This window comes from Heloderma suspectum, chromosome 4 (assembly GCF_057233095.1).
Source record: "Heloderma suspectum isolate Gila_16-S chromosome 4, 16-S_ref, whole genome shotgun sequence".
Classification (NCBI taxonomy): domain Eukaryota; kingdom Metazoa; phylum Chordata; class Lepidosauria; order Squamata; family Helodermatidae; genus Heloderma; species Heloderma suspectum.
Window position 1 is genome coordinate 199,276,302 of NC_139461.1, and position 21,676 is coordinate 199,297,977.

The 21,676-nt window shown below is 39.5% G+C and overlaps 1 protein-coding gene across 1 annotated transcript in view; it reads left to right on the forward strand.

Moving 5' to 3' along the window:
- AGL (amylo-alpha-1,6-glucosidase and 4-alpha-glucanotransferase) overlaps positions 1 to 21,676 on the forward strand; it is a 58,614-nt gene that overhangs the window by 1,110 nt on the left and 35,828 nt on the right. The window contains exons 3-14 of the mRNA XM_084851894.1: positions 3,821 to 4,031; positions 5,870 to 6,036; positions 6,478 to 6,681; positions 9,505 to 9,686; positions 10,549 to 10,660; positions 11,491 to 11,611; positions 12,698 to 12,800; positions 12,904 to 13,001; positions 14,059 to 14,198; positions 15,293 to 15,480; positions 18,845 to 18,968; positions 21,087 to 21,250. Of these exons, the coding sequence (XP_084708020.1) occupies positions 3,821 to 4,031; positions 5,870 to 6,036; positions 6,478 to 6,681; positions 9,505 to 9,686; positions 10,549 to 10,660; positions 11,491 to 11,611; positions 12,698 to 12,800; positions 12,904 to 13,001; positions 14,059 to 14,198; positions 15,293 to 15,480; positions 18,845 to 18,968; positions 21,087 to 21,250 (1,814 nt within the window). The remainder of the gene's footprint in view (positions 1 to 3,820; positions 4,032 to 5,869; positions 6,037 to 6,477; positions 6,682 to 9,504; positions 9,687 to 10,548; positions 10,661 to 11,490; positions 11,612 to 12,697; positions 12,801 to 12,903; positions 13,002 to 14,058; positions 14,199 to 15,292; positions 15,481 to 18,844; positions 18,969 to 21,086; positions 21,251 to 21,676) is intronic.

Below are 21,676 nucleotides of genomic sequence, written 5' to 3' on the forward strand. Positions count from 1 at the left end.
TTGGTAGTGCTAGGAGCTCCCCATCTGGAAGCACCTGTATAGACTCAGACCAATGTACATTGTGCTTTACAAGGGAAGGGTGCAATCCTATGCATGTTTAGATACCTTGCTGGCTGGGGAATGCTGGGAGTTGTAGGCCTTTTCTCTGTCTAAACATGCATAGGATTGCACCCTAAAAATACTTTTCAAATGGGGAGGTTCCTGCCCCAAGGAACTCAAGGCCTGCTGTTTGAGTTTGAAAGGGGAAGATTGCTTCCCCTTTCAAACTCAAGCAAATCAATATTGCTTCTGAGAAAACAGATTACATCAGACATTAAAGAGTTAAGCAAAATGTTTTATTAAAAGGATGGGTTTTAATAAACCAAGGAAGGATTTGAAAGAAGAGAAAGGTGCATCATTTCCTTGTTCAGACAAAAAGGGCAATGTGAAAGAATGGGCAGAGGCATTTGAGAGAGGAGACTTTGGTTGGCTAAGGGTATTCATAATGCATGAAGAAGAAAAATCAATATTGCCATTAATATTTTGGAAGGTAGTTCCATATCTATCAAATGGTATATATGAATACAGCATTCCACTGAGTGGCCATAATCTGACTAATACATGGTAGGCTCCAGTCTTGTAATGACTTTTACTTTAGGACCAAACTGTGTGTTGGCAAAGAGGTCAGAGAGAGCAGTGAATCATATCTCTGTTTTAAAGCAATAGCGTTGGGGTGCTGAGCACTCCCCCATAACCCCTTTTCTGCATTCCTCTCTGAGGTTTTTTTGTTGGCATATTTGCTGCCCTGTGAAGTGCATTCACTGTCCAGTGTCTCTTCTCTGTGAAGTGGTGGGAATAGGGGTTACAGACTTATTGTTTGCCACTGAGCACTTAGTTCGGTTGTAGTATGACATCTTAAACATGCTTACTAGGAAATAAGTCTTTATAAACTCAATGAGAGATTTATTTCTTCTGAGTTAACCTGCAAAGGATCCTGCAATGTGTGATTTAGGTTCACAGAAATTAGTGAGTGAAAGATTACAACATATGTTTACCAATACAAAACCTCTGCTCATGAAAGCTTCCTTTTATTTTGCTTTTATTTTCTTGAAAGCTTAGTCTTAATAGATAAAACTGTCAGTTGTCCTCCAGCGCATATACTGCAAATACTTATGTTCCAATTCTAAGCAATGAATGGGTCTTGCTCATCTCCCCCAAGGATATGAGCATATGAGCATACCCCAAGGATATGTTTCTGCAGCCTTGGACAAGGAAGATGCTAAAGTTGTATTTTGGTGACTGTGTTGCTTGCAGCTTGAAGCCAGCTTTCTTTGCAGCATTTTAGGTGCATTTACTTCATGTGACTTGTAGAGCTTGGAATCCTAAGTGCATTATCTGGGAAGTAAGTCTCATAGAACTAAGCATTCAAAATTACACTGCTGAAGTTGTAACTGAACTTCAAAGAACTTTTGAAAACCATTTTGTTGCTTTTGAAATAAATTGTGTGTTCTCTGAAACTATAAAATCACTCAGATTATTTGGCATGTGACTAGTTGTAGACCTCAAGGAGAATTCGTTGTGATTAATGAAGAAAAATGTAGGTTCTTCTGAGCTGTATTATTTTTGTTCTGAAACCCAGGAAAAAATAATTTGGGGATACTTTTAAAATTGCAAACACAAAACCCACCCCTTCCATTTAATGGCAGAAAGAGCTAACAGATAGAGGATGCGTAATTAATTTCGTCAATGCATTCTTGAAGTCTACACAGGTTTTAGGGAATAAGGTATTGGTGGAAAACATCTGCACATGTACTCCATGCAGAAATCAAAGCCTGCATGGATTGAAAAAAAATCCAAAGGTCATATATCATGCATACAAATAGAGAGGATCGATAACAGCCAAAAAGTCCCAAGAGCAAAAAAGACAGCTATACAATTGATATGGTCCCCAATGTGTTTTGAGGGATCCCTTGATCAAAGAAAGTGTTTAATGCTTCTTGATTTAAAAAGCTCTTGAACAACTTTTCTACCACTCACTTAAGCAAATAGCTTAAACCTAGCCATGTAAACTCAGAAACAATCCCCTTAATTTTCCAGGTAATGGGCTGTATCTAATGTTAGTCTTATTTAGAGTAGATCCATTGCAATTAATGAGAATTAAGTTAGATTAATATTGGATACAACCCAGTATCCAATATCCAATCCAGTATATTCAGAATTACAGCCTTTCCGTGTGTTTGTCAAGTTCTGGATTTATTTTGATTCCTAAAGTATAGTGATAATTGTGCTTGACAAATTGTGCTTGACCATAACAGATATTAAATTGACATTGTGATCTACAGAAGTGTGACTAAACTGTGTTGATAGCTGCTTGTGAACTCCATTGCTTCAACAATCTTTGAACTAATCCTTGGGTGGGGTATCAGCTAATTCTAAATCATAAGATTTAAGACATTGAGTTAGATTCAGACAATCATACTTAGAACAGACCTGATGAAGCCAATGGGACTTAAGTTAGTCATGCCTAAATTTCAGTGGGTCCACTTTAAGTATGACTAAGTCTGGATCCAACCCACAGAATATTTTTTTTAAGTGTCAGTTTGTTAAAGGCCCATACTTTTGAGTTGCTATGCGTATCGCTAAATGCACTTGCCTCCATCCATAATATTCCATTAACATTTTGTGTATGAAAAGTTGCCAGTGCAGGTATCAACCTAACTCACTTGATACCTGTATTGAGTTCCTAGGAATGTGAACTGCCCCTGATGCGGCACCCTTGAAGAATCCCACTGGTGTACACCCAGCATACTTTGACTTGGGACAATGGAACTCTTTGAGAATCAGGGTCTAAAATTCCAAGGGTGCAATCCTATGTATGTTTGAATAGAAAAAAGTCCTGCAACTCACAGCATTCCCAGCATGGTCCTTAGGCTATCATCTTCAATACACTTAGTAAGGGCATTTTCATGTGAAGATTTAGCTTCACAAATTGAATTAATTAATTACATCGATGGGAGCATCTATCTGATTTAAAGGTGGCTCAGTTGTTTTCTGCTCAGAAGTGAACACAGTGGTGACTAAAGGGTATGCTTGTGAAAATGCCCCATGTGAAAATGCCTTTAGTTCTATTCAAACATATATAGGATTGATATTTATACTACTTTTATACTATTTAAGGCACAGTCCTATGCATGTTTAGACAAAAAAAGTCCTACAATTCCCAGCATTCCCCAGCTAGCCATGCTGGGGAATGCTGGGAGTTGCAGGACTTTTTTCTGTCTAACCAAACATAGGATTGCCCTCTTAATATCCTAAAATCTCTAAGTGGGTCACAATACATATATAATAAAATATAAAAACACTGTAACAGCAATATACATTAATTAATAACTAAAACCATGAAAAACATTACAACAGAAACAATGATGAAACCAAGTTGTGTCATTGGCAAGAATCTTCAACTTACTTATTTATTATTTATCTATTAAAAGCATTTTAGATTGATTTTCTGCCTACCAAGGCCCTCACGATGATGTAGAATTTAAACACAACAGTACATATCCAAAACCCAATAAAAAGCCAAAAGGGAAATATCTTAATAACCAAACCAGAGAGCCCCATTAAAACCTGTCATAAGCCAGGTGGAATAGAAATGTTTTTATTGCATTCCTAAAGCAAGGTTTTCTGAGTAAGATTCAGAACTAGAGCTATGAGAGTAAACAAAGTAGCCCTGAGTTATTTTTTTTTCTAATGGTCCAGTTTAGAATGAATTAACTTTGACATCATTGGGACTTCATACTATGTTGATCTTTAATTCTATCATGTGACTTGCTCTGTTCAGGTTTTGAGCTGCAGTTCCGACTGGGCCCTACCTTACAAGGCAAGCATGTTTCAGTGTATACAAACTACCCAGCTCCTGGAGAAGTCTTTGATCGTCACAAGTTCAGATGCCTATCTTGGCACAACCCAACAGGAAAAGAAGATGATTCTGACAAATATTGTAAACTAGATCTCGAGATTTCTGGATCATACCAGTATTACTTCAATCAAGAGTAAGTGACTGTTGGTTCTGGAGGGAGAGATGCAAGATGCATGTCTTCTGTTCGCTATCTTGGGACTGGTTCACATCCTTACCCACCTGGCAGTGATTTGGGGTGCCCAAGGAGTAGGCTGCATACCTTAGGAAGAGCACTCTGTGTCTCTAAGCCTAATTTACATGATTCTTCCTCCTCCAAAAAGGGGTGGGGAATATTGAATCAAATGAGTTCTTTGCATTTTTTAGCCTTGTTGTGTGGGATGTCTTTCTCTGACATTAGGTGCATGATAGAGAATGATGCCCATTTCTCCACCAAGTGAAGAGAATCACAGTCCAGGGGAACTGCCTGTTAATCATGAAGTAGAGAATTCGCTAATAAAAGAACTCTGATTTAGTAAAAATGTAGTCATTGGTCTTCAAAGAATGGCAGTTGGAATGGTGGCATAATGCTTCTTGCACGCTATAATATTTCAAGGAATGTTAAGGAAAAAATTTAAAACTAGAACTGTTTATAAGTGGTGGAAGAGCCTAGTACCGATTAGGTTAAATTATTGGAAACTGCTAGATTTCCAAGCCAGGTTATAATACTGACAACCATTTTGTTTATAATCAGTAAATGTCAGGTCCTACATGGAATGGAAATGCAATGAATATCATAATTTTATGTGTTTCCTTTTTGAAACTCCACAATAAATTATTAAACGGCACATCATGAATGCAGTGTTATCAGTCTGTTCTGGGCAGGAATACGTGCAGGAATCTGCATTGTGCCATGTCATGGACTTCATCACACTTGTGCACCACCTGTGTATAGAGAAATTCCAGTGGTGTGCCACTTTTTTCTTTGAAAAGCAAGTTCCGGTCTAGCTCACTTGAGATATTACAGAGCTGTGCTCTCTTTGGCCATGGCCCTTCTTTCAGCATTCTCTTCTCATGTTGCTTTTTCAAGGCAGAGGGGCACTGCTGCAAGGCTAGGAAGATATATGTGAAAATGTAATACGAGATCCAGGACATGCATAGCTTCTCTATAGGAAGATCCTGAAAAGTGTAGTTGTGCTTGCAAACCACTTTCACAAATCTTCAGGCAGATATATGAGAGCACACCAGTTTTAAAAAATAAAAACCACAATGAATCTGCTTCTAATTTTGTTTCCATATCCATTTAAAAAAGAAAATGTGTAGTGGCTGTGTGTGAGCTGGAACCTCCATTTAAATCTTGTGTCGCTTTAGGCAAGCCAACATCTTGTAGTCTCATCTTTCCCTTAAACTGCAATATAGGGATAATAGCAGCCTCTCTTTTCTTTTTCCAGTACAATCCTATGCATGTGTACTCAGAAGTAAGTTCCATTGAGTTCGATGGCGCTTACTTCCAGGTAAGTGAGTATAGGACTGTAGCCCTAATTGTTCCTGAGACTGGGTACATGAACACTTTGAACAAAACTTTTATGTCAGAAAGGTCAGAGGTCAATTTTAGGGGATCCAGGGGTGGGAATCCTGGATCCTTTGCAAAATATGGGCTTCCTGCATTTGACTTTTCTGACATCACAGTTTCACCTATGTTTAGCATTTTCCTGGCTTATTCTCTTAACAGTGCAATACATGTCTACTTAGAAGCAAGTCCCATTGGGTTCAGTGGGGCTTACTCCCAGGTAAGTAGGTGTAGGACTGGTAAAACTATTTCTAAAACAGTATTTTCTGTGCTTGAAAGTATTTTAATTTTTTTATGATACTTTCAAAGACATTACATTTTAAAATAACAAGAAAAAAACTCTGGATAGGTCTTGATAAAAGGTGGTTGACTCTAGGATATATTTGCTTTTACATTGATAGAAGATGTCTGTGTTTTTATTACAGAGATCAGAAAAGTGGTGGAGGTTACATAGTTGTGGATCCTATTTTGCGTGTTGGTGCTGACAATCATGAATTGCCCTTGGATTGTGTTACACTCCAGACATTTCTAGCTAAGTGTCTGGGACCATATGATGGATGGGAAGATCGTCTTAAAGTTGCAAAAGAATCTGGTAATAACTGCATTGGCTCCAAGTGAAGTCTTGATTTGAGGATATACTGCTTTGTAAGGCTAGTTTATATGTTTGTCCCTTCCCTGGTACATAGCATTGATTTACTGATTGTATTTATATAACAGCCTTCCTCAACCTGATGCTTTCCAGAGGTCTTGGGCTACAATTCCCAGAATCCTCTAGGCTGAGGGTCCAACACATGTGGAGGGCATCAGGTTGGGGAGTCAAGGCAATATACATAGGATTTCCAGGCAGTCTCCCACATGGGCACTAACCAGACTTAGACCTCCTAGTTTCACCAAGTTTGCTGCATCATCTGTCTTCAGACCATAGCTCTGGAGGGTTGTTTTTCAGTGCTTATGACTGCTCAGTTTATTATGCGTGTACTCTAATCCTAGGCAGGGGAAAAACATGCTAATACATTTCATTATTGCTTTATAGGTTACAACATGGTTCATTTTACACCAGTGCAGAAACTTGGTCTATCTAGATCATGTTACTCATTGGCTGACCAGTTGGAAGTAAATCCTGATTTTTCAACCCCTAACAAAAAGTGTTCTTGGAATGAAATTGGAAAGCTAGTGGAGAAAATGAAAAATGAATGGAATATGCTTTGTATCACAGATGTAGTCTACAATCACACTGGTATGTTTGGTTTTTGTTCTCTTTCTCTTCCTCGTTAACTTTATCTGTTACTGACTTGCAAAGAGGCTGCCATCATGAAATTACATGCTTCCAAGCTCTGATGGCTTCAGTGCAAATAGGTTTAGGTATATAATTAATATTGGTACTGATTTGTTATTTATTATTGAAATAATGAAAGAAACCTCTCTCCCTCATCCCCAGTTATACAGTTGATGGTATAAGACAGATAGCCTAATTTGGTTATTCCCATCCTGCCCTGACTTTGGGCTTCCTGTTTTGGAGGATAAGGGCACTGCTGCCCGCCACATGGCCAATAGAATTGTATGAAATTGTACATTCCAAAACCTTTTAGCTGAGAACTCTCTTGCCATTTATTTGCCCTGGTGACAAGGAAAGTAGAATTGTTGTTCAGTCGTTAAGTCATGTCCGACTCTTCGTGACCCCATGGACCATAGCACGCCAGGCGTTCCTGTCCTCCGCTCTCTCCCAGAGTGTGCTCAAGTTCATATTCATTGCATCGGTGATGCTATCTAGCCATCTCATCCTCTGCCGTCCCCTTCTCCTTTTGCCTTCAATCTGAAAGTAAAATAGCTTCACCCTGTCTGTCTTTGAGTTTACAAGCTGCAGAAGTAAATCATTTTTGCATGTATTTAAAATGCATGTATTTCTTCAGTCACTTTAGTGTACAACCTCTGTATAACTACCATCTGAACCTAAGTATGTTTAGTCTTAATATGCAGTCATAAAACCACAGGGATGTTGCTGAAAGTAGCCTCTGCATGGCTGCTATTCCAGCCGAATTGGGGATTGCAATTTATACAATTGCTTATCATGTGACTTGCCCACATTGCATGGAGAATTTCCATGCTAGTATTTGAATGTTCTTAGCAGTGCGTATTACTGGCATGGAAAGTTCATGTGACTAGGATAGGCCACATGATGAAAGACTTTAGATGTTATTGCCCTGCTGTCGAATGACAATTGTGCAAAGCCAGTTTCTGCTGCTCTCCCCATTGTTAGTACGATGTCTAGATAGTTTATTTTTAGGACAAAATGTTGAGCTTTAAGAGTTGCATTTGTTCCAACACTGGCATTCTTCCCAGTCCCATTAATGACTTGGTTCATTTTGATATTTGTGTCCTGAAACTACCATGTTCCTATATTTGTTTCATCCATCTTCAAATGCTTCTTGATCTCTTTGTATATAATCATTCTCATTTAGAAAACAATCCTATGCTCCTTGGGCAAGCATCCCAGGGACCATAGGATGGCTCAGAAAACCTTTCGGAAGTCGGAGAGAGCACTCCAACCTTGGGAGGGGTAGTTGGAGATGTGTCCACAGACTCCACCCCCTCACAGCTGGTACAGAGAGAACTCTGTCGGCTTCCTCTCGAAGGTCAGAAAGGCAACCTCGGAGGAAGAGGAAAGGGACCATTCCAGTGGGTGGTCAGGGCAGGAGACTGGAGAAGCCAGGGTATGAGATATGCTGAGCCTCCTCCAGCCTCCTTCCCTCCCCCTCCAAAGATGGAGGATGGGGAGGTGAAGATCACCTCCACCACTCATCCCACCTTGCCAGCTTCAGGGCATAGGAATCTCAGACGCCTTCAAGTTCAGGGGCTTCTGACAGTGAGAGAGCAGTCCATAGGATTGCGCCCTAAATTTTAAAATCTACTTGATGTGCAGCAATCATCAATGCACCCTCCAGTTTCTTACTGGTACATTAGAAATAGAGTCTAGGGCTGCAATGCTGTACACGTGTACTTGAGTGTAAGTCACATTGAACTCAGTTGGGCTGAGCTCTGATTAGATATGCATAGAACTGCATTGCGATTTCACAGGTGGTAGCAAACTTTTACATCAGTAATATGCGTACATCTGACATAGCAGCCTATCCTGGTCAATAAAGAAAGAAAATAACTTTTAAAAATGTAATTTGACCTTGGCAGTAATTTTTGTAGTAGGTTCTGTGTGTGTGTTTCATGCATGTTTTTAGAACTGACCAGAATGTTGCAAAAATGAAAACATTTTTTTCAGGAATCTGAAAAGATGTTGCAAGTTGAGTGTAGCCTTATTATATCACTTCAGTCCGCTGGTTTCCTTTACTGCTGATGGAAGAGTTCCATGTTTCTAAAGGTCAAATCTTCAGTGAAAAGTAAGAACTTCGTGCTTTAGAATGCCAAGTTCTAAAGGATCTTGTGTTTCAATGTTAGAGGACATTTTAGGTTAAGGAGAACAACTTGCACTGTAACAGAGGTTCCCTTCTTCCATGGACCACTTTTCATGCCTCCTGAGATCCGTGCAAGGGTCAATCTTTCTTTTTTGATCAGTCTTGTATGTGACATTTCCAAAGATAACAGGCTAATTGACACATGCCTGGACCTTGCTTAATGATATGCAGATGAATGTTGAATTCCTTGCATTGGAGGAAGCATTGTGCTGGTTGTTTGCGATATCTATCTATCTTGTTATATTACAGTTACATGTGTGAACTTGACCTGATCCTCAGAGAGTGTCACAAGTCTCAATCAGTGGAATCACCATTTCTGAGAAATTGTAGAGCTCCTTAGTTCCTAGGTTTGTGTTGTTGACTATTTCCCCTATGATTACAGAATTTAATGGGGAAGAGTAATGCATAAAATAGGTGTGAATTTCATGTATGATTGCATCCATTCAGAATAATACCTTTCTTAGGGCCCTCTTACAAAACCTCCATAAAGATGTTATTGATAGGACAGTCGATGTGCAATCTTGAGGTGTTAAATTGCACAATAGATTATACCAGCTAGTTGTGTTGCTAATTCTGTATGTCTTGTTTTCTCTAAGCTGCAAACAGCAAATGGATAACTCAGCATCCAGAATGTGTGTACAATCTCGTTAATTCTCCTCACTTGAAACCAGCCTGGCTTTTGGACCGAGCCCTTTGGCATTTAACCTGTAAAGTAGCCGGTGGAAAATGCAGTGCTAAAGGGCTACCTCCACTGATTGAAAATGAGCAACACTTGAATGTAAGAACAATGTATATCTTCCTTGGTAACACATGCTGTCACTGAATGAAGGAAAATATTATTCCCACTTTATGGAAGTCCTGTCCAAGAGAGGTCAATTTTGCTTCCCACCTTGCTTTGTTCCACAGATGGATTAAAGCTGTCTTTGTTGTCTGAGAAAGCATTTCCCTTTAGGTTGATAGTGGTGTGTTTGTTTGTTTTTTAAATGTTGCTTGCATTCTAGTTCTTACTATTATTTTGCTATTTATACTGCTTTTCATTAGAAAAATAATAATAATCCCAAAGTGGTTCACAAAATAAAGTCATGATAAAATAAAATTAAACCCATCAATAAAACAGTAATAAAACAATATAATATCTCATTAAAATAATGAAGGGTAGCTGGCAATGCTAGAGGCCAGGAAAATGCTTGGGCAAACAGATGTATCTTAAGCTGTCAGCAGATATGCTCCAAACTAGGATCCCACCTAATCTCAATGGGGAAATCATTCCACATGGTAGGTGCCACAATGGTCATCTTGTGCTTTTCTAATTATATTGTATTTTAGCGTGTTTTTCTTTAATTCTTTATACTGCAGGTTGCCTAACCTTGAATTATTGTGTAGAAAGGCAACTCATAAGTTCATATATAACTAAATCAAATTTGTACTAGAGTTCTGCTCCATCTTTTATTTAAAAAAAACAAATTTGCTTGCTTGGTTTTCTGCTTGCTTTCTTGTGCAACAAATGTTTCACAGAATGTTATCCATGTAATAAAGGAAATATATTTCAAAACAGCATGAGTGCAAATGCATTTACAGAGCACAACATATGTGACACTGAATTTTCTCTGCCTGCCTGATATGTTTCTTATTTTTTACAGTGTATCCGCAAAGTCATTTGGGAGGATGTTTATCCCAAGATAAAATTATGGGAATTCTTCCAAGTAGATGTTAACAAATCAGTGCAACAATTTAAAAACCTTTTAACTCAAGGTAAAAACCATATTACTTAGAGCTTAATCAATGAACTAACAATGGCTAGTATCCAGAATACGTCTTAAGCTCACCCTCCAGTGGAATTCTTGACTACTTTTCTTGGGGCATGGAACAACGTTACCTTTGAAACTCACTTCAGTTTCAAAAGTACTTTGTCATGGGCACCGAGGTGGTGGGGTTCCTAATATTTCAGAAAAACAGTCTAAAGCTGCCTTAGGCTCATAGAACTAGTTTCACAGTTCTTTGATCCTGACCAGTAAATATAGCTATATGAACAAATCCAGAATAATCTGTGCCATGTTAATACTATAAGGAAATTTAACTCTAAGGTACTGGAAGTGCCTCCCCCACCCCCCAGTCTATCTTGCCTTTTATTTTATTTATTTAAACTGTTTCTTGGCCGCCTTTCAGAAGAGAAGCTCTCCCAAGACGGGGTACAGCAGTAAAACACAAAAAAGGATACAATATTAAAAGCAATACAAACACAATAAAACCGTAAGAACACAATAAAAACAGCAGGATTTTTTTTTCCTGAGGGCCTTATTGTTATCATGCTATTAAGCTTAAGGCAAGGGAGGTAACTCAAGATTCTTAAATAGTATCAAAATGTCTCTGTGTTCATCTAGTACATGTGATAGGAAAACATCAAAAGCTAGCACATTTTATGTGGTCAGTGTAATTCTTTTCAGAATGCAGAGTTTCTCCATATGCAGCAGCAATTAGACTGCTGGGTTGCATCTGTGTCTGTCTGCCTCTTGGCTTTGAGAAGAAATAGGAACAATAAATGCCTCTGAATTCATTACAACATTTTCTGTTTCTCTAAACAGGTGGCTCAAAAGCTAAAACAGATCCCAAGCAACATCTGGCAATCATTCAGGATTCTGAATTTAAGAGATTTGGCTGTACTGTAGATATGAACATTGCAATGAACACCTTCATACCACATAGGTATGTAATTGCTTAGTGTTGACATGCTTTTCCAAGAGCAAAGATTACAACTGTCATTCAGGGGTCAAAACACTGTCTCTACTCCATTCGCTGGCATAAAGGTACCACTAAACTGCATTGCAGCAACCTTTGTTGTAGCTCCCCCAGTCCAGCTGACTGTAGCACATGCACAGAGACACCAACACAAATTTGCTGTAAAATTGCTGCCATGTTACTTACCTCCTGAATTTCCAGTTCTTAGCGGAAAGCCCTCAATGATCTCTCAGTGTTCACAAGTGCTACGAGTCTTTGGGGCAGCTGTTACTATACTTAATGCACAGGTGGCTGTAAAAGGTGTGCAGAATAAATTGTTCTGGAAGAACCAAAACACCAATGATTTCAGGATGTGCAGCTTTTCCACAGGTTGAGTACCTCAGCCGCAGACCGCAGTGTGTGCACACAGACCACATGGAAACTGTACTTCACAGAAGTTCAGTACCTCCTCTAATTCTTCCCAGGGAGCCTTTGAACTCAATGAAGGTTTATCAGATGGGAAATTTACATTTTGGCAAATTAAAGTGCCCAACCAACTTTTCTGACCTTTTCAGTTTTGCTACAGGGTCATATTTGAAAATTTATTTATTTATTTATTACATTTATATCCCGCCTTTTTTCCTCCAAGGAACTCAAGGCGGTGTACATAATCCTCCTCATCCTCCTCATCCATTTTATCCTCACAACAACAACCCTGTGAGGTGGGTTGGGCTGAGAGTGTGTGACTGGCCCAAAGTCACCCAGTGAGCTTCCATGGCCGAGTGGGGACTAGAACCCGGATCTCCCTACTCTCAGTCCAGCACTCTAGCCACTACACCACACTGGCTCTCAAATATACAAAATATACAAAAAATATATATAAAATATATATATATAAAAATATACAAATAGACCTAACAACCTGGATACAGGGGACTCACACTAACTTAGTGTCTGTGTCAAAATCAGGTGGCATCAATTTGAATGTCTTAAACGCAAACCTGTGACATTTTGAATTGGGTGCCTTTCCATACCTGTTGTAGTGATGTTATATTCCATGTATTATTTTTTTAGCAATGGGCCCGCTGCAATTGAAGAGTGTTGTAACTGGTTCCGCAAGAGAGTTGAAGATCTCAATGATGAAAAGTTACGGCAAACAAATTATCACCAAGAGCAGGTTGTAACCATGATGAAGCATGTGAAATTCTTGCTTATGGTCTTCATTAATTTTGTAATATCCCTTGAAGTTTTATTGAAACAACTGTTTTAATGGCTTCTAGGCAGTCAACTGTTTTGTGGCGACAGTGAACTATGACAGACTGGCTGGCCATGGACCTAAACTAGGTCCTGTAACTAGAAAATTTCCTTTAGTTACAAGGTATTGAATCTTTATTTTAAAGAAATTTTATTTTAAAACATGTGCTTTCCTGAGTGATGATAGACAAGAATTGTTGGGCTCCCTTAATAAGGGAGAGTATATATTAATGTCAGAAAGCACAGAATATGGAGGAAGATTCACTTTATATAAGTTGTGTGTGTGTAATTTTTACAGTAGACTGGTTCAGTGGTCATATCTCAGTTTAATAAACCAAGGGTCCATAGCCCAGTGTGATAGAGCACATGCTTTGCATGCAGGAGGTCCCGGGTTCAATCCCTGGCTTCTCCAGGTTGGGCAAGGAAAGAATTGAGAGCTGCTGCCAGTCAGTGTCCACAGTACTGGACTAGATGAACCAATGGTCTGACACCGTATAAGACAGCTTCCCATGTTCCCAAGACACGCATGATCCTTTTGCCCACACATTCTGTCCTCCCACTGCAGCAATTAAACACAGAAATCTCCAATTAGCTATAGTCTGTCTGTAATATATATTACACACATACCAACTATATAGAATGAGGTTGGGGGGGGGGGTGTTATGGGGCATTTAACAATAATCTGACCAATAGCCTCTTAAGCAGCACACAGGACAATGCTTGAAGGCCTTTGAATGCATGGGGTGTGGGGAATTAAACACAAAATTTAACTGAAAATATGGCAAGACACTGAATGAAAGACTTGCTTTCCACTTATGTGAAAGGATCGTTTCCTGCATTCAAAAATTAAGGTAGAATGAATCAACTGTCTACATACACGATATATGAGGTGGTACATATAGTCTACTTTTCAGTTAGCTTGTTGGTATCCATAACGATGTGGCTATCTATGTCCAGATTGGGCCCAACAAGATAACAGTGGGCTGGAAGAGAGAAAAGCTCAGCACCAAAGTGTCCGTTACTAAGTCGGTTGGAGGGAAAAACAATTATATGTTCTTGCAATATTATAGATATTTATATTATTTAAACAATACCTTTTTCTTTGTGGAGGGGTATATTTCAATTGTCATATAAAAATTATCCTCTCTGATGCTCAAAAACATAATTTCTGCACACTGCAGGTACTTTACTTATCCCTTTAAAGAGCTAACCCTGGAAGAGGAGGAAGTTATGATGCATCAGCCTGAGAAAGCGAGTTATTTTATGGCCCATAATGGTTGGGTGATGGGAGATGATCCTCTGAGAAATTTTGCTGAACCAGGTTTGTGATTCTGAATGCCATCTCCTGTAAATGCCTTTCACTCCTGTAGCTGCACAAAGGCATTGTGGCAGCTGCCAGTTGCAATAAGAAGTTACTGTGTAATTGTAATACTTGAGTAGTTTCCCAGAGGTCTTTAATAAAATGCAAGTTTCCTAAGAGAAAATTTAATAAAAGCTTAATAAAATGCAGGTTTCCTAAGCCTGCACTAACAGTCTGAACCAGAGACTATCTCTGCCAGGGATGAATTTAAGCATTGCCAGCTGCATGTTAGGCTGGCATGGCAAGGACTTTGAGCCTGCATAGGGCTTCACTCTCTTCCACATGGTGGGAGCAAGAATGTACCTTGCTTCCTCAAGCAGTTTGTTTGCCTGCCCTGCCTTTGATGCCACAAGCCATCCATATGAGGGTATAACGTTCAAAGTAAGGCCAACATGCATGAAGTCCTTTCACATAGACCCATTTCACAAGGATGATTTCCAAGAGAAAAACCAGGAACTGACTGTGACCTGAGGCGATCCTCACTGGATTTCATGGATATGGGCTCTATTCAAACGTTAACATCTCTATATGGTGCTGGAGGAATGCCAGGTGGGTGAGGGGAAGTAAGGTGCAACTCTTGCTCCAGTTTCCTACCGCATGTAGAGGGGCAATTGGATCTGTTTGATTCCGCCCATACTAATTTGCCACTGTGCTTTTGATAGAGAATTCTTAAATCATACTTCTACACAAAGATGGATTAGGAGAGGAGAAATCCTTCTGTGCTTCATTATACTCCCATATCCTAATCTCTTTGTTTTATCTGTTAAGTGTTTTAAGCTGTATAGCGCCTATATTGTGGTGTTGTCTCAGATGGATGCAGGGTTACTAATTTTTAAAAACTAGGACTTTCTATACCTATATTTTTCCTTCCACGCCTTTTGTAATTTGTATGTGAGTTGAAGTGACTTTGTTTCTAACAGGGGTAAGAGTGTTAAAAGCCATGACCACAACATTGTACCTAAATTGTTGTTGTTGTTGTTCAGTCGTGTCCGACTCTTCATGACCCCATGGACCATAGCACGCCAGGCTTAAATTAATGTCTTTCAATTTTGCAGGCTCAAATGTCTACCTGAGAAGAGAGCTTATTTGCTGGGGTGACAGTGTCAAGCTACGTTATGGGAACAAACCAGAAGACTGTCCATACCTCTGGGCTCACATGAAAAAATACACTGAAATTACTGCTAAATATTTCCATGGAGTGCGCCTTGACAACTGCCACTCCACGCCTCTTCACGTAGCTGAGGTATAGAAAAATCAAATGTCTCCGTAGCATATAGATATAACTTTGAAACCAGTTTTTAAATCTGTGTCTACATCAGGTGATGCTCATTACAAATTAATTTTGATTTACTTTTACTAACACTATTTCAACATGCTTCCTTGATCCTGGATGTTTTTGTCTGGTTAGTAGTGGGCAAACTGTTGTTTCCCTGCCTGTGTACAGGTATGGCACAGTCCTGTGCATCTTAGTGAAATGTAAGTCCAACTGTGTTCAAGGGACTTACTCGTAAGTATGTGAAAGACTGCAGACTAACAGTGCAGTCCTATGCATGTCTGCTGAGAAGAAAGCCCCATTGAGTTGAATGGAGCTTTCGCCCAGGTAAGTGTGCATAGGATTGCAGCCAGAGTCATGATTTTTGTGGTGTGGTGGTTAGAGTGTTGGACTTGGACCAAAGCACCCTGGGTTCAAATACCTGCTCAGCCATGAAGCTTGGTAGATGACTTCCAGTCAGTTGCCTTCTTTCAGCCAAATGTACCTTACAGTGTTGTAATGAGGGGGAAAAACATGGATGCCACCCCACCCCTGGACGTTTTCCTGACAGGAAGGATGGGATACAAATACATAGGCATGGCTGAAATAAGAGGAAATCTCTTTGGAAGTCATAGGGCAGCCTTCTCTACCCTGGTGCCCTCCAGATGTTGACTTCCAGAAGCCGCACCCAGCACAGGCCAGTGGGCAGCAATGCTGGGAGTTGTTGTCCAAAACATATGGAGGGCACCAGGTTGGGGAAGGCTGATTTATACACAGCTTTGAGGATTTGAAAGTGCTTCACATATATTCTTAGTCATTGATAGAGCAACTATGAAAGGTAGGCCAGCTTTGTTATCCCCATATAGCAGATAGTAGTTAAGACTGAGAGACTAGTGGACTGCCGGAGTTTACCTAGTGAGTTCACTAGAACATCCTGGTTCATATTATTGGCTCTACTTTACAGTAGTAAAGTGACACATCAGTAACATTGGTGTTACTCTAAAACACTTTACATTTTTGTGTAAAATAATATGAGAGTAGAGCACAGTGGCAGAATATGGGAGGACTTCAGCATGCCCAGTAGTCATGGTAAGTGCTATAATAGGTAATGAGAAAATCTCCTGTACCATATATACCATGAATAGGAGGATTGGAGTGAAGATGTCTAGTTATACAGTTACTCCTGAGTGCATACCATTGAAAGCATTGAAACTTACGCTAATCATGACTAATTGGACCATTGGATTTAAAAAAACTTTGGACAGTGCTGACACAGTTTTCCCAGCCTTCAAACCATGGTTTGGAGATTGGGAACATGGCACAATTCCCTCTCTCCTCTCTTGTTCATCAATCCCCCCTCCTTCCATGGTTTGCTTTAACTGTAGTTTAGCATTGTTTCCATAGAGAGCCAGAATGGTGTAGAGGCTAAAGTGTTGGACTAGGACTGGGGAAACCAGGGTTCAAATCCCCACAAAGCTGTGAAGCTCATTGGGTGACCTTGGGACACACACACTCTATCTGTTCATCCATCCAACATCACAGAGTTGTTGTGAGGATAAGCAACGAGGGAGCCATGTACAACATGTTAAGTTCCTTGGAGGGAAAGACAGGATACAAATGAAATTAATGGATTAAAATGTCTGAAACTGGTTTGAAGTTGGATCGGAAATTATAATTCTAGTAAGCCTTAACCATATAACTGATACAGAAAGAATGCTAAACCATGGTCTGAGCAAATCGTAGAACCTGTGAGTGAAACAGTTGTAAGATGGAGTGCACTGGCCCTCCAACACTTTTCCCAGTCTCTAAATCATTGGGGCTCTTGTGTGAATCTGTTTTAACATTGTATATTATAAAATAATCAAAGTTTGTGAAGCTACCAAAGGTTTATCCCTTGGCTTTCTGTGCAAATTTAACAAGGTTAGTGATTGATCTGCTGTTTATTGATGTGACTTGAAATTATTTGAACACTTCCTGCTGATATTTCCTCTACCGGAGCATTTAAAATGATAACAAAATGTAGCTGGTTGCAGGCTTAGCATTGATCTTTGGATTTTTGGTCTTCTTTCTATCGTACATTTGCCAAAGTGACAGATTTCCAGATTGACTCTAAATTAATTTTTCATTGCCCAGCCAAGCAAAGTGACTGTACAATAATTTCTTTAAAATGTTACTTTTCCAGAATTCTGAAATAGAATTATTTTTCTCACAGTTGCCTTTTGAGAGTGTTGGAATTAGTTTGTAGATTTTAAATTGGTTGAATATTGAAATTTTGTTTGTCCTGGTTCCATTGGTAACTTATCTTGTAGGTAAAGCTGTAATTTTTTCTTCCTTTTTTTTCAATTAATTAGATTAATTATTTCTTAAGCTGCAAGCATATCCAAATATTCAAATATACATTAGCTTGCCAAAAAAGGGCAAAAGTATAAAATGTCTGTCACGAATGAATGTATATTACACATATACGTGTGTGTGTGTGTATAGGTTCTGAAAACTCTGTACTACTTTGGATGAAACAGCCTTATGAATTAATGACATCTGTGTTAGAAAAATTCATAGTGAGAATGTTCAAACTTCCATATAATCCTTGCAAAGCTTATAAATATGATATCTACAGTTGCACTTTAGGAAAGTTGTTAGGAGAAGGATCCAGCTAACCTGAGTACTATTAAATCCCACTGATTTCAACTGAAGAGTTAAATACTGGCTGGATTGTGCCCTTTCTCTCGCAATCTTATTTTGAGAACTCTGCTTTGATTGGGTAGCACCCGTGTCGTACGCTATAGGAAAAGCACATGTCGTGGGGAAGCTGTTTTTAAAAATATGTTATAATCTGTAGGAGATGCTGGCAGCAGCCAGGTCAGTCAGACCTAATCTTTATGTGATAGCTGAACTCTTCACGGGCAGTGAGGTCATTGACAATGTCTTTGTCAACCGCCTTGGAATTACCAGTCTGATTAGAGGTACCCAAAAAAACCCCACCCGTGCTTGAAAGGTTTGTTGCAGGATTGCTGTGTTATATAAGTCAAAAGCTCTTTATGTGGAACTAACTTTGTGTTTTATTTGTATTTACTCATGTGTCCTTCGCCGATTCAACTGTCTCTTCCCTTTTTATTTGCCTATTCTGTGGGTTGCTGCTTTTTTCTTACATCTAACTCTCAATTCCTTGGCTTGTGCCAACTTTCATGCATCTTCATAAATGAATGTCTTTGGTTCTTACATTTGTGGCTTCCTCTTTTGGTTTTGCTGTGTGGCATTTCCCCTGTTGTCCCAATCCATGCCTAGCCTTGCACCCTTTCTTTTCTTCTGTTCTGCCTTTTTCCCGTCCGTGGCTTCTTGGCTGTGCTTTTTGCAGTACATGATGGATGCGGCTAGAAAATTGCGACCCAGCTTGTATGTAGTGGCTGAACTGTTCACAGGGAGCGAGGAGCTGGACAATATCTTTGTGAATAAACTGGGCATTAGCTCTTTAATCAGAGGTAGGCTTACTTTGAACTGCTTTTCCTTTATTTACCCTTGAGATTATGCATGATATGCTGTCTGGGAATGACGTTAATGTGCAAAATATTCTTTGCAGCCTTTTTTGATATACACACGACAGTGCACATAACAGTATGGCTTCTTTCACAATAATCATAGCATTGTGATGAGTATTAGGGGAAGGTATCTTGCACAGGGTAATTGTAGCAATGACCATCTCCACATATTTCTCAGTATGAATAGGTGTGTGTGTATATCATACATAATTTTGTATTGATACACAGTCATATGACTGGTACAGACATAACATAACCTATCCCTTTATTGTGGTTAAGGGATGGGAGCTGAGCTGAGGGATCACAGCCTTTCTCCCTTCTGGAACATGAATCTGGCTAGGCTTTCCCTGTTAATGGTTGCATTGGTGCAGACCTTAACCATGGCTACCACTAACCAGGTTCCCTATTGCTAACCTGGGCCTGAAGATGGCAAACCATGGTTAAGAAGGAACCTAGACAGTGTTAACAAAGATTAAGATTAGTGTCCACCTAACTTTTAACCATGCTTGGGAGATAATGGGATGGGACGAGGGAGCATGTGAGTCTGGCACATCACCAGTCTCTTAACCATGGCTAGGGAACGGACTATATTTTAAAACATGTTTAAAGCTGAGCTTAACAGTTTCTTTTTAGTATTCCGTTTTTAAATGCTGCTGCTGCTGATCAAATATGAAAAAGGGACTATACACAACATACAATTATTCATACCATTTCCATTGTCTGCTACTGGAATTTAATTTAACAGTTCATCTCAACCATTAAGTATAATATAATCCCATTGCCAGCTTTCACAAATCAACAAAAAAAAAGCTGATTCATTATAAAGAGAAAACACAAATGGTTGTACTGTATCCTGGTATTTTATTATTCCAAAATGCCAGAAACAGAACTCACTTTCTCATAAATCCATCGGACTCTACTCCCCACCCACGCCCAGGTTCCTCAAAATTTAGATTAATTTAGATGTTACCATAATACCCCAGACTTTTAAATGCCAATCTGAAATAAGGGGTACTTTCTTCCAGTAACTTGCAATACATATTTTAGCCGCAGTAAAGAAACTGATCACTAATTCTAAATCCGACTTAGGTCCTGTATTCTGTTGTAGAATAATTTTATGTTTTTAAATCTTATTTATTATTACATTTATATCCCACCTTTTTTCCTCTTGCGTGAAACATAAAGTGGTTTTCATGGTCCTCCTCCTCTCCATTTTATCCACTGGCAAAGAACACCCAGTAATTTCCTCCGTAGTCCAGTAGTATACTATGAGACATTGGGCCTGTTCATTTGCTGCTTTTCTGGTATAAGGAGATGCAAACCCAGGGCTCAGGTGCATCCCTGTCCTATTCCACCACCCTTTCGGTGCCCAGAAAAGTAGCACCCAAACTGAGAGATACCATGTTTATTTGTATGTGGGATTTCCCTGCCCTTGCAACCCATTTTTTTCATTCAATCCAGGGATAAGATTGTGGAGTCAGAAAATAGGTAAACCCAGAATCGACTGGCTTGAGTGTTGGGTTCTCTATGTCATGAGGGTGGCAAGACAGAGGTCTCTATATCATACCAGCTTGAGTCAAGTTGGGCCTCTATGCAATTGTTTTTCTTGGAATATTGGTCCCCATGGCTGTAGCTATCAGCAAAGTTCAGTGGCTGGAGTGAATACTAAAGCATGTTGTAGACTTTATCAGTCCCACAATCTCACCAGGTGTGTGATGACTGATTCTTCATCAGGGCCATATTCTAGAGGTGGGAGAGGACAAAGGCAAAAGGGGCAGGGCCAAAAAAAAACAAAAATACCAGCATGCTTTAGCTTAAAGCTCTAACTAAACCTTAAGAGAGGCATTTCAACTCTTTAGAATGGGGGAAAAAACTGTACAAAAGCCAGGAATCCACCCAATGACTTGAGGCTGGGGGAAGGAGGGGCTGGGGAAAGTAGGCGTGGCCTCCTGGGGAACCTCAGAGAGCTGGATTGGGACTCCCCGAGGGCCAGATATGGCCCCTAGGCCTGAGGTTCTACACTTTTGGTATAAATGCTCATGTAAGTTTTTTATTCTGTAGAGGCAATGAGCGCATACAACAGTCACGAAGAAGGAAGGTTAGTTTATCGCTTTGGAGGAGAGCCGGTTGGGTCTTTTGTTCAGCCACGTTTGAGGCCTTTAACTCCTGCTATTGCACATGCACTCTTCATGGACATTACACATGATAATGAATGTCCAATTCAGGTAAGCGAAGTAGCTGGTTATATGTTCAAGTACAGGTTTAGCAGCTAACTGAAGTAGTGTTGGCACTCTTATAAATATTAAACAACGACGATTTCATTACATATTTTGGCACATTAATTATAGGCATATAATACTACTTTAAGGTGCATGGGATTTAACTGTATTCATTTTAGCTGCAGGCAATAATGATGTTTTTGTCATATGCAAGTGAAACTCAAAACATATGAATTATTGTTTCCTGCAATTAAAATGTTAAATATAGTAAGAGAAATAATTTTAGAGTAGCTAACAGTGACCTTTCTGAAACAATCCTATGCATGTCTGCTCAGAAGTAAGCCCTATTGAATTAAACAGAGTTTACTCCCAGGGAATTTTGTAACGGAGGATTGTAGCCTTAGTGATTCAGTCTAGATTCTAATGAGTTGC